The following is a 13,767-nucleotide window of genomic DNA, read 5'->3' on the forward strand; positions in this document are numbered from 1 at the left end:
AATTATTACCACTCAGTTTTCATAAAAATAAATCAATTGGTCCATTGCTCAAATGTGGCATCTGCATATGAGTCATAACTATAAAATAATGTGGCTGCACAGTGCCTGGCACGCAGTAGGTGCTTAATGTTTATTGACTAACTGTTGACTGGCTAGATCGTTGACAAATATACTGAACTCTTAATGCAGATGAATGTGTCTCCTTCATAGTGGTTACTTTCAAAGGCTATGTACTCCAGCAATATTGCTATTGCTCAAAATATTTTGCAAATGCTTTTTAAACTCCTTTCGGACTATTGTCTTCAATTAGTGAGCAGTCAACTTTTAAACTTTTGGAAACAGAGCCCCTCTTCACGATTTTCAACCCCCACAGCTAAAAAGCATTTGATTCTCCACTGCCTTCAGCAATAGCAGATCTTCATGCTTTGAAGATGCATTAGATTTTAAGTTAATTCATTTATCACCGAGTCAATGAAGTGAGTGATCAAAGTAGGTGTTAATATTTTAAATAAAAAACTAAGTGCAGCTATAATGTAAAAGGGTGGATTTTTCTTGCGTGACTTATGGACTTGAGAAGGAGATGTGGAATAAAAAGATTTGGATTGAAGTTGTTTTTTTAACCTTCCTTGTTAGGTGGGAATAATAATCTATTACCAGTATGCCCAGCATGATTATAAGGGGACACAATGAATGGTTTGCAGCACACTGTATAAATGAGGTGACATTTGGGTTATTTGGTACTATAATCTGAGTTTGGGGCTCTTATTTAGTATTTTAGAAATCATTTTATTTACTTTTATAGTTGTGATACAGCTGTGGTAAAAAATGAAATTTTCTTCTTCCTCCCAGAGAGGGTGGGGCTTGATAAAATTGTGGGAGAAATGTTGGTAGATGTGTGTTTTGAGAAGACAAATAAATGGGGGAAAGTAGTTAACTTGCAAAGTGAATTCCTTTATATGAATTGAAATGGAAGAAGAGAAAATATAAAGTAAGACAGCACTTTGAACTGGATGTAGATACAAAGGAAACTTAAAACTGAAATGTGACTAGTGAGAAAGACAAGGTTCATTTGGGTGTATGTTTTAAAATCAGTCACATTACTTCATGATCACAAGTCACAAATGTATACTGTGGAAACAGGTACGTGACCAATAACTGTATAAATAGACAAAACTCATTGTTACCTGCTTAGGTTCAAAGAACTTAAAATGTTATTCATGAAATAGTTATCTTAATGTTAGCATAATAATATGATGGATGAAAATCTCTTTCAAATCATTATGGATGTGGTACCTACACAAGTCTTCCTCTGTTGCCTCCTTTTGAGATAGAGGGAAACTTAAGTTCTCAAAGCTAAGCCAAAGCGTAAGATCTAATATGTTCTACCAAGGTATAAGGGTCCAGTGAGTGTATATCCACCTGGAGATGATGTTTTGGCCCATAGCAATTCTCAGAAACTGTTCTGAATCAGGGACACAGCAATAAAGTCACAGATCCTTGAAGTGTTGTTTGTTTCATCACATCACTTTTATAAGAAAGATGATGAAAACCGAACAAAGAAATATGGTGGTGTTGAATATTTGCTTAAGAGAATTTTTCACAAACTCTGTGTTCTTTTATTGTCGAGCTATGTTATTAGTCAGTAGCTGTATGTATTATTGTTAGGCCTACAGGATAATTTGAAAATGTCAAATGGTAGTATGTCTCTTTTATGCAAATGTCTCTTTTTTTTTTTCTTTTTCTCTGAATTGCTGTTTTATTCAGATCATAAAGTATACATCTGGCACAAACGTAGTGAACTGCCAATTGCAGAGCTAACAGGACACACACGCACAGTTAACTGTGTGAGCTGGAACCCACAGATTCCATCCATGATGGCCAGTGCTTCAGATGATGGCACTGTTAGAATATGGGGACCAGCACCTTTTGTAGACAACCAGGATATTGAAGGTAACGCCATTTACAACGTTCTTAGGTTTTTTTCTTCGATGAAAGCTGGATTTTGCATATTGGTTACAATAATCAATGATAATTTTGAAGTATATGTATGTGGCATGTGTATTGGGGGTGAGAAATTTATCCTTTGAGTACTGTACACTGGTCTTGCATAGATATTCTTTTAAACATTGTTGTCACTTAATTTCGTAGTTACAACCTTTTTATGGTTCTTATGAGTAGAACTGGAAAGAATTCCCTCAGCCTCATGTAATTATATACCAAATTCTACTATATTAGAAAATCTTTTTGCCATGGATGCTACCTAAATTTTATTTATTCAGCAAACATTTATTAAATACTCACAGAGTGTAAGGCACTGTACTCATTACTGAAGGACACAAAAAAATTACATTGTCCAAGTTAACGTAATGACTTTACTAAAACTAAATGATCTCTAACCAGTATACAAAATGGAGATGTCCGTCTTAGACTTTGGCTGTAGACTTTTTTTACCTAATACCTCATGTCAGTTGCATGCTAATCATATGTTATCTAAAAATGAAACCAGGGTGGTGTCTTAATGAATGAGGTTTGTTCTTCCAACGTACAGTACGAAGAAAGGGCACAGCACTATAAGAGAGTACGTGGCATGAGATGAAACAGTAAAAAGAAATTCATTAAGAAGTGGACAGTTGGGAAAGATGGTGGTCAAGACCAAGGGGGTCCCAGATGGAATAAGGTGTCCCAAACTGGCAAAGCCTGGTGGATTTTCGTAGGGTTCTTGTCTGAGTCAAGCAGGATCAAGAATTAAGGAGATGAAGAGGAGAGTCTAGTCTGGACCTGGTGTGCTGGACTATTGCTGAATAATGCTGTGGGGGAACACCTGGAGAATTTGCAGCTATTTTATACTCAAATTCTCCAGTGGTTAAAGTGTTTTTGGCTATTAAAGGTCTTACTTCAGCCATGTGACTTGGGATTTGAGCTTCGCTGGGGCTTCTTCATTTAACAGGGAATTTTTAAAGATAAAGTTTTCTCTTTAGAGCAGAGATGAAGAAGCATTAGAATGATGAGTTAAATTTTAATGTGAAAACACTGATGAACCAATGGAATGTGGTGATAAGATAACAGGAAAGTTTAACTTAGATGATTTAGTGGCAGTTTCAATATGATTGCTAGCTATAAATGTTAATTTTTTAGCTTGTTTGGAAGGAACTAAATTGATCTTGGTTATGACAGAAGCATTTTCATATAGTTTATCTTTAGCTCTTATGCAAAAAATGGCTCAAGGCAGGGAGAAGAATAGTTCTAGTTTTTTTGTTGGTTTTTTTTTTTGTTGTCGTTGTTGTTTTCTTCTACTCAGAATCTTGGTTGACAATTTCACATCTTCAGATTATCATGGGACATTCTGACTTTAACTTCTAGAAAATCCTGCCTATGAAAAGGCAGGCTCATTTTGCCATCTGTTATCGTATTGCCAATTCTGAAACCTCTAGGGTAGGTAGATGCTTTATGGATCTACTTTGTGATGATACGCAGTTTTCTAACATAATTCTCTTAGTCCTTTGGCAGCTCTTCCTTCAAAGAAATTCATGTAGGTGACAGGAGAATAGATCTTTAAGTGATTTGTTTTAGAGGTGCCACTGAGATGGTATAATCACCCAGCACGTTATCTGACTTTCATCCACGTAGTCACAAAGGAAAAATTCAATAAATTTGTTTCACATCATATAGTTGGAAGAGATTTGAGAGGTCATTATAGTTTGCCCTCTACCCACATAATCAGTTTCATCTATGTCACTAACAAGTAATCCTCCAGCATCTGATTAAAGACTTCCAGCAATGGATTTAGGAGCCAAATTAACTTTTCATCTTTCAGGGGAATAAAAACAGTGAAGAGAGAGGTGGCATTACTCTTCAGCTTCTAAGAACCTAAACTAGGATGACTGAGAAGGGTTTTTAATGGATCTTGGAAGGTCGTCTGGAGGGAGGGGGTGGAAACTGAAAGAAGGAGCTGACTACATTTGCTGAGGTGTTTCCTGAGTCATCTACAGGACAGAGAGACCTCCTTGTGGCCAACACATACACTCATACTTTAGCTGGGACTGTAGGCTGAAGTAGGCTAAAGGATAGTGATGACTGAGAAACTCAAGGAGAATTCAGGAATGTGTGCTTTAGGTTTTTGTTTTTATTTAATTTTTTGTACCATCATGATAGTAAAATACAAAAGAATGAGTAGTGAGAACAAAGTGAACTTCAGTAGTTTCCAGTAAAATTGTACACAAAATACCCGTGATGAAATTGCTAGGTGATGTAGTGCTAGAATTTATCAAGACCTGCATGTAGGATTAGCTCTAATTACACTGGTTATTATCTCAAAACTATACTTTTTTAGTATAGAAATAGCCAAAAAGAGATTCATGATCTTACATGAGATATAAAAAAGATTTTTCAAGTCCTGATTCTATGTCTTCTAGCAATACAGGTATATCTTTGTGTGCAGGTTTTTTTAATGGCTATTCAAATTACATTTGTGAACTTTTTAAAGCCAAAAAAAAAAAAAAAAAAACCTGGCAATTTAGAGAGGAATGACAGTTAAAAGATCTATAGTATTTGTCCCTTAAGTGAAATATGGTGGTATGTTGGTTTAAATCTTATTTCTGCGGTGTGAAAAAAGGTAATTGCAGGGAAATAAATGTTTAACAGCCAGCATTCAAATCGCCATCTTACCCCTCCATTTAAATATCTTAATGTACTCTCTCTCTCTCTGTCTCTATTGTGTCTATATGGCCTACTAAAATAAAACTTGGGATAGCAGTGATACAAGTAACTGTTATTATGGGAACAAATTATTTCTCTTTGGAGTTAAACCAGTGTATAAAGGCAAATGTATCAAAAAAATTTTGCCCTGAAATGAATGTTGCCAAAAATATGACTTAAATTATTTTATTAGTGATACTATAATTTGTAGTAACATGCTATTTTTAAAATTTCTAACCAACAACTTTTTTCTTTTTCTCCTCCATATACACACATTTCATCTTGTCTTCATTCAGAGGAATGCAGTAGCATGGATAGTTGATGGCGAATTCGGAGCAGACGACTTCTGTTTAACTTAAAATTAGTCGTATTTTAAATGGCTTGGGATTTGGTGCAAACAAACATGATTGATAGCTGGACAGACATGCTCGTCATGAAAAATAAAAGAACCATTTCTGAAGCCCGATCGGGGCCAAACATTTACCACCTTGCTTCATAGTAACCAGTTGAGATGAAGCACGTCGTTAGAACGTTGTTGGACACCGTGTTGAATTACCCCCCCATCGGTTGTGAAGAACTGTGCTACATTCAGGCTACCCATTGAACTCAGTATATATATTTTTTTCCTTCCTGCCTTTTTGTCTGGCGGGCTACCATTCTTGTTGCTCTTCTGTGTAATGAAGTTTAAATGCTTGTTTGGAAAACTTTATTTAACAGTTTAGAAGGCTTGATAGAAAGAGTGCTTTAGTCTGAAGAGTATACGTTGGATAGGAAAGTTATTTCCTTCTCTTGTTTCTCTAAATCTCTCCGCCTTATTTAGCTTGAGATCTTTGCAGCTTGGTTCATGGATTCTAGCCTTGCCCGTTGCGCAGTATATACTGATCCAGATGATAAACCAGTGAACTATGTCAAAAGCACTCTCAATATCACATTTGACAAAAAGTTTTGTACTTTTCACATAGCTCGTTGCCCCGTAAAGGGTTAACAGCACAATTTTTTTTAAATAAATTAAGAAGTATTTATAGGATTAAAGTGACTTCATTTGTATACATTTGGAACTTAAACCAGCTTAAAAACAGTGTCATCTGTGACATAGATATGCAGTATAACTGATGATCTTCTGGAGTACCATACAAGACATGGTCAGAAACAGTGCTCAGAAGGACTTTACAGGCAATTAAGAGTAAAATTTTTGAGGTCTTTTGTTTTTGTTCTTACAGCCATCACTCATCTTAAAAATACTGAATAAAAAATAACTTCTAGATGCACAACCAACATGATAGAATAGAACAAAGGTAAACTTAGAATTTCTCAAAAGCTTATCCAAGTTTTTCATGAAATTGAAAATAAAAAAAGATGAAAAAGAGTAGAAATGTAGAGAAATGCTACAATCTTGGCTACATTTTTTAAATCTCAAAAGTAATTTAAGAAGAGGGCCATATCCAGATTATAATGCATATTGAGTTTATAAACATCCATTTTCCCCTATATTACTTAGAAATTTTTCCTTAATGTTTTGATCTGTAGGGATTCATAGATTTAAAGAGTATCCCTTTTAAGTTGAAGTTAAAAATAATGCCATACTGGACCTCATTCTAAACTGGTGCTGTGGATAGATTTCTTTTTTCTGGTTTTTGTTTTTAAATATAAGGAATGGTTTCCTTTGTAAAAAACAAAAAAACCAAAAACAAATAAGCACTTTTATTTTGAATATTTTACACTTCTGAAAATAAGCCAAGAGCCTGATGTTCATGTTGTGCTTTTTACCCCATCATAAGTTGAATATGGCACACTTGGTCTCCCTTGAAATTCTCTTCTTTTTCAGATAAAGGACAAGATAGATAGGGTAGACCACAGGTTTTGGTTAGGGGAGAAGGTATCAGGATGAACCCAGAGTGAAAGATCATGATCAGTAGAAGTCTTGAACTGGAGTTACAGGTTCTTTTAGGACCAGTCATCTACACTATAGTTAACTACTGTGGATAGACTTTTCCAGAAACCACATGGGGAAGGAAAAGGCATGGGTGGCTTGGATATCACGGATTCTTCCATTATTTGGGGGGAGGGGGGGAAAACTCGGTTGGTGGGAGGAATAATGTGGGGGTGGGGGAGGAGAGAGAAACACAAATTGGCCTTAAAATAACAGATTCTCCCCAAAGCTTGCAGTAAGAGAGAAATTAATAGATCGTGGTCAACAGATTATTTATCAAATTGGTATATAACCTTAAAGATTTTCATAGTGTCTTTACTCTCCATTTTGCAGAGATCGCCACTTAGAGAATCAAAGAATTCCTGTCTGTTTTGATACTTCTGAGTTAGAATAAGAACTATATGTTACAGCTTATCTGGTACTTCATTTTTCTTAACTAAAATTACTTTTTACTTTAAGCTTGAATAAAAATCTATTGGTAATTGTATATAACTAAGTGGCAACTTCTCTTTACCTCAGTACAGTTCAGACCATTCATATTTTAAATGATTTGTGTATACCCTGAAGCCGTTAATACACCCTAGTCTCTGCAGTAACATCTCTAGTAAATTATGAGCTGTAGAAATTCCACAGCTGTTTACAAGTTTGGTTACAAGAGTGCTATGGGTACATTTGTAACATTGAAATTCATGCCCTTTCAAGAGGCAATCTGGATAGAACAAAAAAAATCCCTCTCTGACCAGCCCCTCCTACATAATTTGTGAATTTTCAAAGTGCACTTTTAAAGTACAGTCCAGTAAGAATGCTTCAAAAGCAGAGATGTGAGGCCCATTTTACAGGAACATAGCTCTATTCAAGTAGAGCAACACAACTAACTATGCAAAGGTTTCTATAGCAGCTAGGCGAGTTCATTTTCCAAGTGTATTGTCTTACTGACAGTTTCCTGTACTCTCTGGTACTTTGCTGTGCCAATTTATTGTTAACATCTGTTTCTTACATATTACCAGTTAGTGACTGTGATAGAAAGGTCAAATTTGTATGGGGAAGCAATCTAGGATTTTATGGTACTTAAACCCTGCCAGCAGATTAATCAATAAGTCCACAGACAGTAATTGCAAACTTCTGATAACTGCTGTAGAATTTTTAATAAGATAAAGAAGAAAAGCAACTTAAATTTCTAGCAAGCCAACCACAAGATATTAGTAAATGTGTGAAATGAAAAGTACCAATACTTTTTGCACATATGAAAATGGAGATTTTGACTGACAAAAAATCAGGTTAGTAGCAGATAATTTCCATGTGCTTAAAAATGTTTCTTGTCTGGTATTTTTAAGGGCCAGAGCAATGATGAAAGATTCTTATTCCCAAATAATTTGTCAATAGAAAATACTCAAATTTTAGGGTTATGGAGGTTCTCCCCGGGGGGGTAGAATTGGGGAAGGGGTAATGGGATATTCAGAATAAGTTTTATTTTTTATTTTAATAGTATATGATAAAAGTCACGGCAACTACATTTATGTTCTCATTGGCGAGGTAAATTCTGAGTAACACTGAATAAGGTAAGTAGTTTAAAGATGGAGCACAACTTCATTTGGGGCTATGGTCTAGCCAAAGGGAAGAGAATTTCCTAGTTATAAATACAAACGATAAACATTTGAAGGAAGCTTCAATTAAACCATTAAGCTTGAAATTAAACCATCCAATTCATTGGTATTTTTCTTACTCTGAAATAACACACGTAATGTTTAAGTGATTTGCTGTTAGGAGTGTTTTGCCTCTAGTGGCATTTCATGACATTAATAGAAAATTCTTCTTTCCCACCCCCTCCCCATCTTGAAATTTTCTTTTTTAGGATGTTGGTTCCTGCAAACCAGAACTGACCTTACCACCTCTGCCTCACAGTGGGTAAATGTATGGTACATCTTTTGATACACTGAAGGGAAAAATATCCATGTCATATCTTTCACAGCAGAAGAATGGCTGATTTTGAATGGGGAGAAAGAAGACATTTTTCTTAATATCCTTTATTGCCCCAATTCCAAAATGTATAAAATCTGCATTTGATTTATTTCAGTTTGTTTTCTACAATTTAATTTAGTAGCAAGAATCCTTTTTTTGGTTCCCCCTTCAAAAATTGAGTATCTGAGTCCATTTTAGTAACTGTGGTTTAATGGAAACTGCTACTTTAAAAGAAAAAAGCAAAATTTCATTAACACTTAGATAATTTCTAAAAATAGGATAGTAATTGAAAATTTTCAGTGGTGTTAAGCTATTGCTATAGTAGCTGCCCTCTAGTTGCTAAAATAAAAATTATAAATCCCATTTCCTACCTTCCTAGTCCAGGTAATCTGGATTCATTGAAACAAAATAGTTGAAGGAATATTTAAAAAAGTGTGTGTGTGTTGTGTGCATGTGTGTATGAAAGAAAAATAGAGAGGACTACATAAGTCATGGAACCAGCTGTTCTAGGTACTTGTCATGTTTTATTAAAAACTTTTCAAGTCTTGTGCATATGTGAAGTGCCCTCTCTGACTTTAAGGTTTGGTTAATAATACTAGTATATTTTTATAAGCTTGAAATTAAATGTGCCCCATCTTTTACTTAAACATTTTCATTATTAGGGCAAATGTGCTAGAATTGAATCTTAACATTTTTAGGCACAGATGGAAAAAACTTGTTGGCTCCTTGAAAATGTATGGGGAAAAAAAGGATCCACAAAGCATGTGTGTACTTACAAACCAAGCTGTAGAGATCAAGAAAAGAACTTTATTGTTGATCCCAAGATTTCTAAATTGTCAAGAGTTTTATGAAGTTGTGGTGGAACTAGTTAACACTTAGAGCTTTGGGTATGTAATGACTATTTGCTATGGACTGATATTAAATGTTTCAAAGGATTGCGTTCTTAAATTTTCTGGGTTTTTTTTTTGTTACTTTCCTCAGATTATATTTAGTAGTTTAAAATTTCTTTGCTATATTAAAGCATAAGAACTTTGGGTCTCTATTTATTTTCACTTGTTTTACTAATTATTTACAGGATACCCTATGTTAACTTTTTTTATTTTATAAATGTGTAGTATATTAAACATCTTTAAAAGATTTTTTTTGTTCAATTGAAACATTAACTTTTGATTTGTTTTACTAGGGTTTTTAAAAAAATAATAATTACACTTTTTCCATGTCAGTGCACAGCACTTAACAAATTGTTTGTATTCCCTTTCTTTCAATTCAATAAACAGAATGAATAACTGAATTTAGTGTGTTAATCCTCCCTGGATTTTTTCAGTATTAACACTTTTTACTTAGAAACCATTTATATATTATTAACTTCAATTGGTAGGATCTGAATTTAACATCTTCCCAATTTAGAATTCATACTCTATATGTTGTGTATAAAGAATAGGTCATGTTAATTGCACCACTTTAATGTCAGAGAACCCTTTGTTAATTGACATTGGGCACAACATGGATGCCTTTATTGGAAGGTTTAAGCAAATTTTAGGAAAGCATTTTGGCTCTGTAGCTCTCACAAACAGCAGTCCCTATTCAGGAACAAGCGGAGAAAACAACTACTTAGAAGTTCAGGATAAAACCTGTTTTATAATGTGAAATTTGTACTGCTAAAGAGTTCTTTAGAGAAAAAAATCAGTACTATGAACTTCAAAAGCACTTTGTACTGTGGCTCTAAGAAACATTCTTTGGTCTAAACTACTTCAAAAATAGGCGTTTGGATTGTCATTATCAAGAACAGTTTGTGTTTTTAAGTGTTGGTCTTTCACTTAACCCCTGCCATCCTTATAAGATAGGCCCTACTTTTCTTCTCCCTTTCACAGTCAAATTCCTAGTCAAGGTTGCCCTCATCTTCCCATCTCTTACTTTATCAGTTCCTTGCAGCCCTGCTGCTGCCACTACCACTGTCACCACTTGAGTGAAACTGCTCTCTCCCAGTTAAATTACTGACTTAAGAGACATAACTGGCTTTGTGACCCTAGGCAAGCCACTTAAACTGTGTCCTAGGCAACCCTCTGAATCTGAGTTACTGAAATAAATGTGTCAAACTTCATCAGTAAAGGGCATCTCCTCATTTGCAAGTGCCCTATGCCAATGAAATCACCTATCTAGATGCTATCCTATACATGTCTGGATATATGTATCTTCCCAGTGGAACATAACTCCCTTGAGGGCAAGAACTGTTTTATTTTTGTCTTTCCTTAACTGGTGCTAAATAGGTGTTTAATAAATGATCACAGTTCTACTTGAAAGCCTAATCTTGGTGGGAGAGGCAACCTTGTAATCTTTAAGGCTATGCCAGGAAAGTTCAAGTCTCAAGGGTTCTACCATGTGAGTACAGTCCTAGCAACAGACTATATCAAGTGCAGCAATGAAAAGTGCTGGATTTGGAATCGGAAGACCCTAGGTTCAAATTCCAGCTTGGCCACTTACTACCTGTGCCACCTTGGACAATTCACTCAACATCATTGGGCCAGTTTCCTCATGTATAAAATGTAGAGATTGAAATAGATTACCTATAATGTCCCTTCCAGCTTAAAATAAGAGCAGGAATATGGCATAGGTAATGAAGTGCTGGGTTTGGAATCAGAAGATCTGGATCGTTGTTGCCCCATCAGCAGTGATCTTATCAACTCCATTTTAGCCCCTAGCTTTTAAAAAGCTTTCTGTTTTCACCATTTGTTGGTTCATTCCAAAGTTTAACATTTCCAACATTTCTCTACAACATTTTACGTTTATTTTAAGTTACTTACCTGTGTGCCCATGTTCTCTACATGTCCTTTTAAATATAATCTGTTCTTTTGAGTTCCCTGTGCATCCACTCTGTGGTATCTTTAAGCAGCTTCTCCTTTTCTGATGAGTTAGAAGAATTACTCTTCATGCCTTTTTGCCCAACTTTCCCTGATAATTTTAGGCTTCAAGACACTACCTTTCTTTGATCTCTTTTGAAATCTCCCCCAAAATCTGAAGTGTCAGATAATCCCCTTCTATCATGAACTGTAAGTGAAATGGTAACTTCCTCCTAGGCTGGCAAGGGAACAGATTGACTTGGCTGTTTTGGATTAATCTTGGGTTTACATGTTTTTATAGATGAATGAAAAGCTTTATAATCAGAAAAGTAGGAACTTTTCCTACAAATATCTGATTGATAACATTTCTTAAGTCTGTAAAGAAGTTTGGGGTGAAGCTAGTTCAAGACTGAAAAGGAGCAAAAGATAGTATTATGTAATTTTGATGAAGTATGAATAGCCAGAAGCCCTAGTCAAGTATTTTCTTTCTAATGGTTTTAGTAATCACATACCTACCATAATTGTAATACTTTTCCTTCTACTGTTATCTTTGTGATGGAAAAGAGGTTGTGTGAAGTCCAAGGTTCTTTGCTTTTCTTAACACTGACACATCAATGCAGCTTCCAACATAACCCAGGACTTCCATCAAATCTCAGAACTATGGTGTGTTAACCAAATGCAAGTGATAATTTATGGATGAAGTCTGTTCCACTTACATCACAAGCCAAGGCTTCATGATGCTGCTACCTTATATCCACCCCTTCTCCCTTGAATTTGAGCATGGATGAGCTTGAATTTCAGGCTGCCTAAGGGAAAAATAATTGGATCTTTATTAACAGAGGCAGGTGTATGTTTGCTCTCCACATTTCCTTACTAATGCCGTACCATCCAAGGATTTTTTAAAAGGGGTCATTTAACCTAGAGAAGTGATTTATGGGGGACATTTAGCCGTTAAAAATATATCTGAAAGACTGTCCTGTGAGTGAAGAATTAGACTAGTTTTGCTTGAGTCTAGAAAGAGCTAGCAGTATGGATATGAGTTGTATAGCAGCAGAGTTGGGATTGATAAAATGAAAAAATTCTCTTGTTCTTTAGAGCTCTCTGGTCTGCCTAAGGACAAGTTCTCTATTGCTGGAGGTCTTCAATTAGTGCCTGGATGTATACTGTTTGGATACTGTGTAAAGGGATTGCTTGTTAAACCATGGGTTTAACTAGTTCATCTCCCTAACGCCTGCCTCAATCGATTGAAGAAGGGGGAGGAAATAGTACAAGGAAAATGGCATTTTTAAAAATAGTGCTGCAGCTTTTTACCCAGCAGGGAGACTACAGGATTACTACAAGGGATAAGTTGTAAGCACATAGAGTATCTACAAGGACCATGTTTCTGTCCTGCTGGTTGAGGAATTCACTACCTCTTCACAGCCCATTTTATCTCTTGCTACAACACCATTTCCCTAATTGTAGGGCTGGCCCACGTGGAGAGTTTTGAGTTCAGTGGCCAACACCGCCAAGGCTGGATCTAACATAGGCATGAGAGAGTAGCCCGTTTAATCTTTTAATGATCAGAAACCTTGAGCACATTTGGCTGCTCAGCACTGATGGCAGATGGTGATTAATATTCTTGGGGAGGCCACAACCACATTCTGTCTATGCATTCAATTGCAAAGATTCATATTGTAACCTAGATATGGCAAATAGTGCTGATATGGTTAATTCCCCTTAGCAGCTGCAACTGATTTAGAGTAATGAAATAAAATTTCTATGGTGTAGTTGTGAAAGTATTAGGGCAATGGTAAATGTAGACTAGTTATTGTTTATTTGGCTTCAGATAAACAATAATAGCTTGATTTCAAATTGATTTCAACTACAGTCATCCCCAGCTTACAATTCAGTCAGCATCTACCAAATAAATATTCCCACTCTAAAACCACTAGGATATAAGAAAGAATGAATGCAGGTTCAATGATTTTGAACCATGACAAACAAATTAAGAACTGGTGAAAGCCATTAAGACTATGTGTTTAAGGAGCTGTGGATGGAGCAACTAAATTAATCAAATGTCCTTGGCTACAATTTTTGCTCTCTTTGTGTTTGTCCTATCTTTAAACAGGTTAACACTGGTAAATGGCTTAAAAAGTTGTATAGCTTCTGTAAGAATTCTGTTAAAATGTCATTTTTTTAAAATATTCATATGAAAAAACCTTTGGTTGAAAGTCTTACAAATTTTAAAGCATATTAAATACATGAAATTGTAGAATTATAGGGAAAGAAGACAGATAATTTTCTTTTAGCCAGACTGACACTGACATGGTGAGCTCTGTCTTATTACTGTGAATTTAGGGATAT

At 35.4% G+C, this 13,767-nt stretch overlaps 1 protein-coding gene across 1 annotated transcript in view; it reads left to right on the plus strand.

Moving 5' to 3' along the window:
- Positions 1–5,722, plus strand: part of LOC114049624 (WD repeat-containing protein 26) — a 44,696-nt gene extending 38,974 nt beyond the window's left edge. The window contains exons 13-14 of the mRNA XM_027870899.1: positions 1,765–1,950; positions 4,992–5,722. Coding sequence (XP_027726700.1) covers positions 1,765–1,950; positions 4,992–5,017 — 212 coding nt within the window. The 3' untranslated portion in view covers positions 5,018–5,722. The remainder of the gene's footprint in view (positions 1–1,764; positions 1,951–4,991) is intronic.
- Positions 5,723–13,767: the final 8,045 nt, after the last annotated feature.

The sequence above is a fragment of the Vombatus ursinus genome, unplaced genomic scaffold (genome assembly GCF_900497805.2).
Source record: "Vombatus ursinus unplaced genomic scaffold, bare-nosed wombat genome assembly UNPS02014798.1, whole genome shotgun sequence".
NCBI lineage: Eukaryota > Metazoa > Chordata > Mammalia > Diprotodontia > Vombatidae > Vombatus > Vombatus ursinus.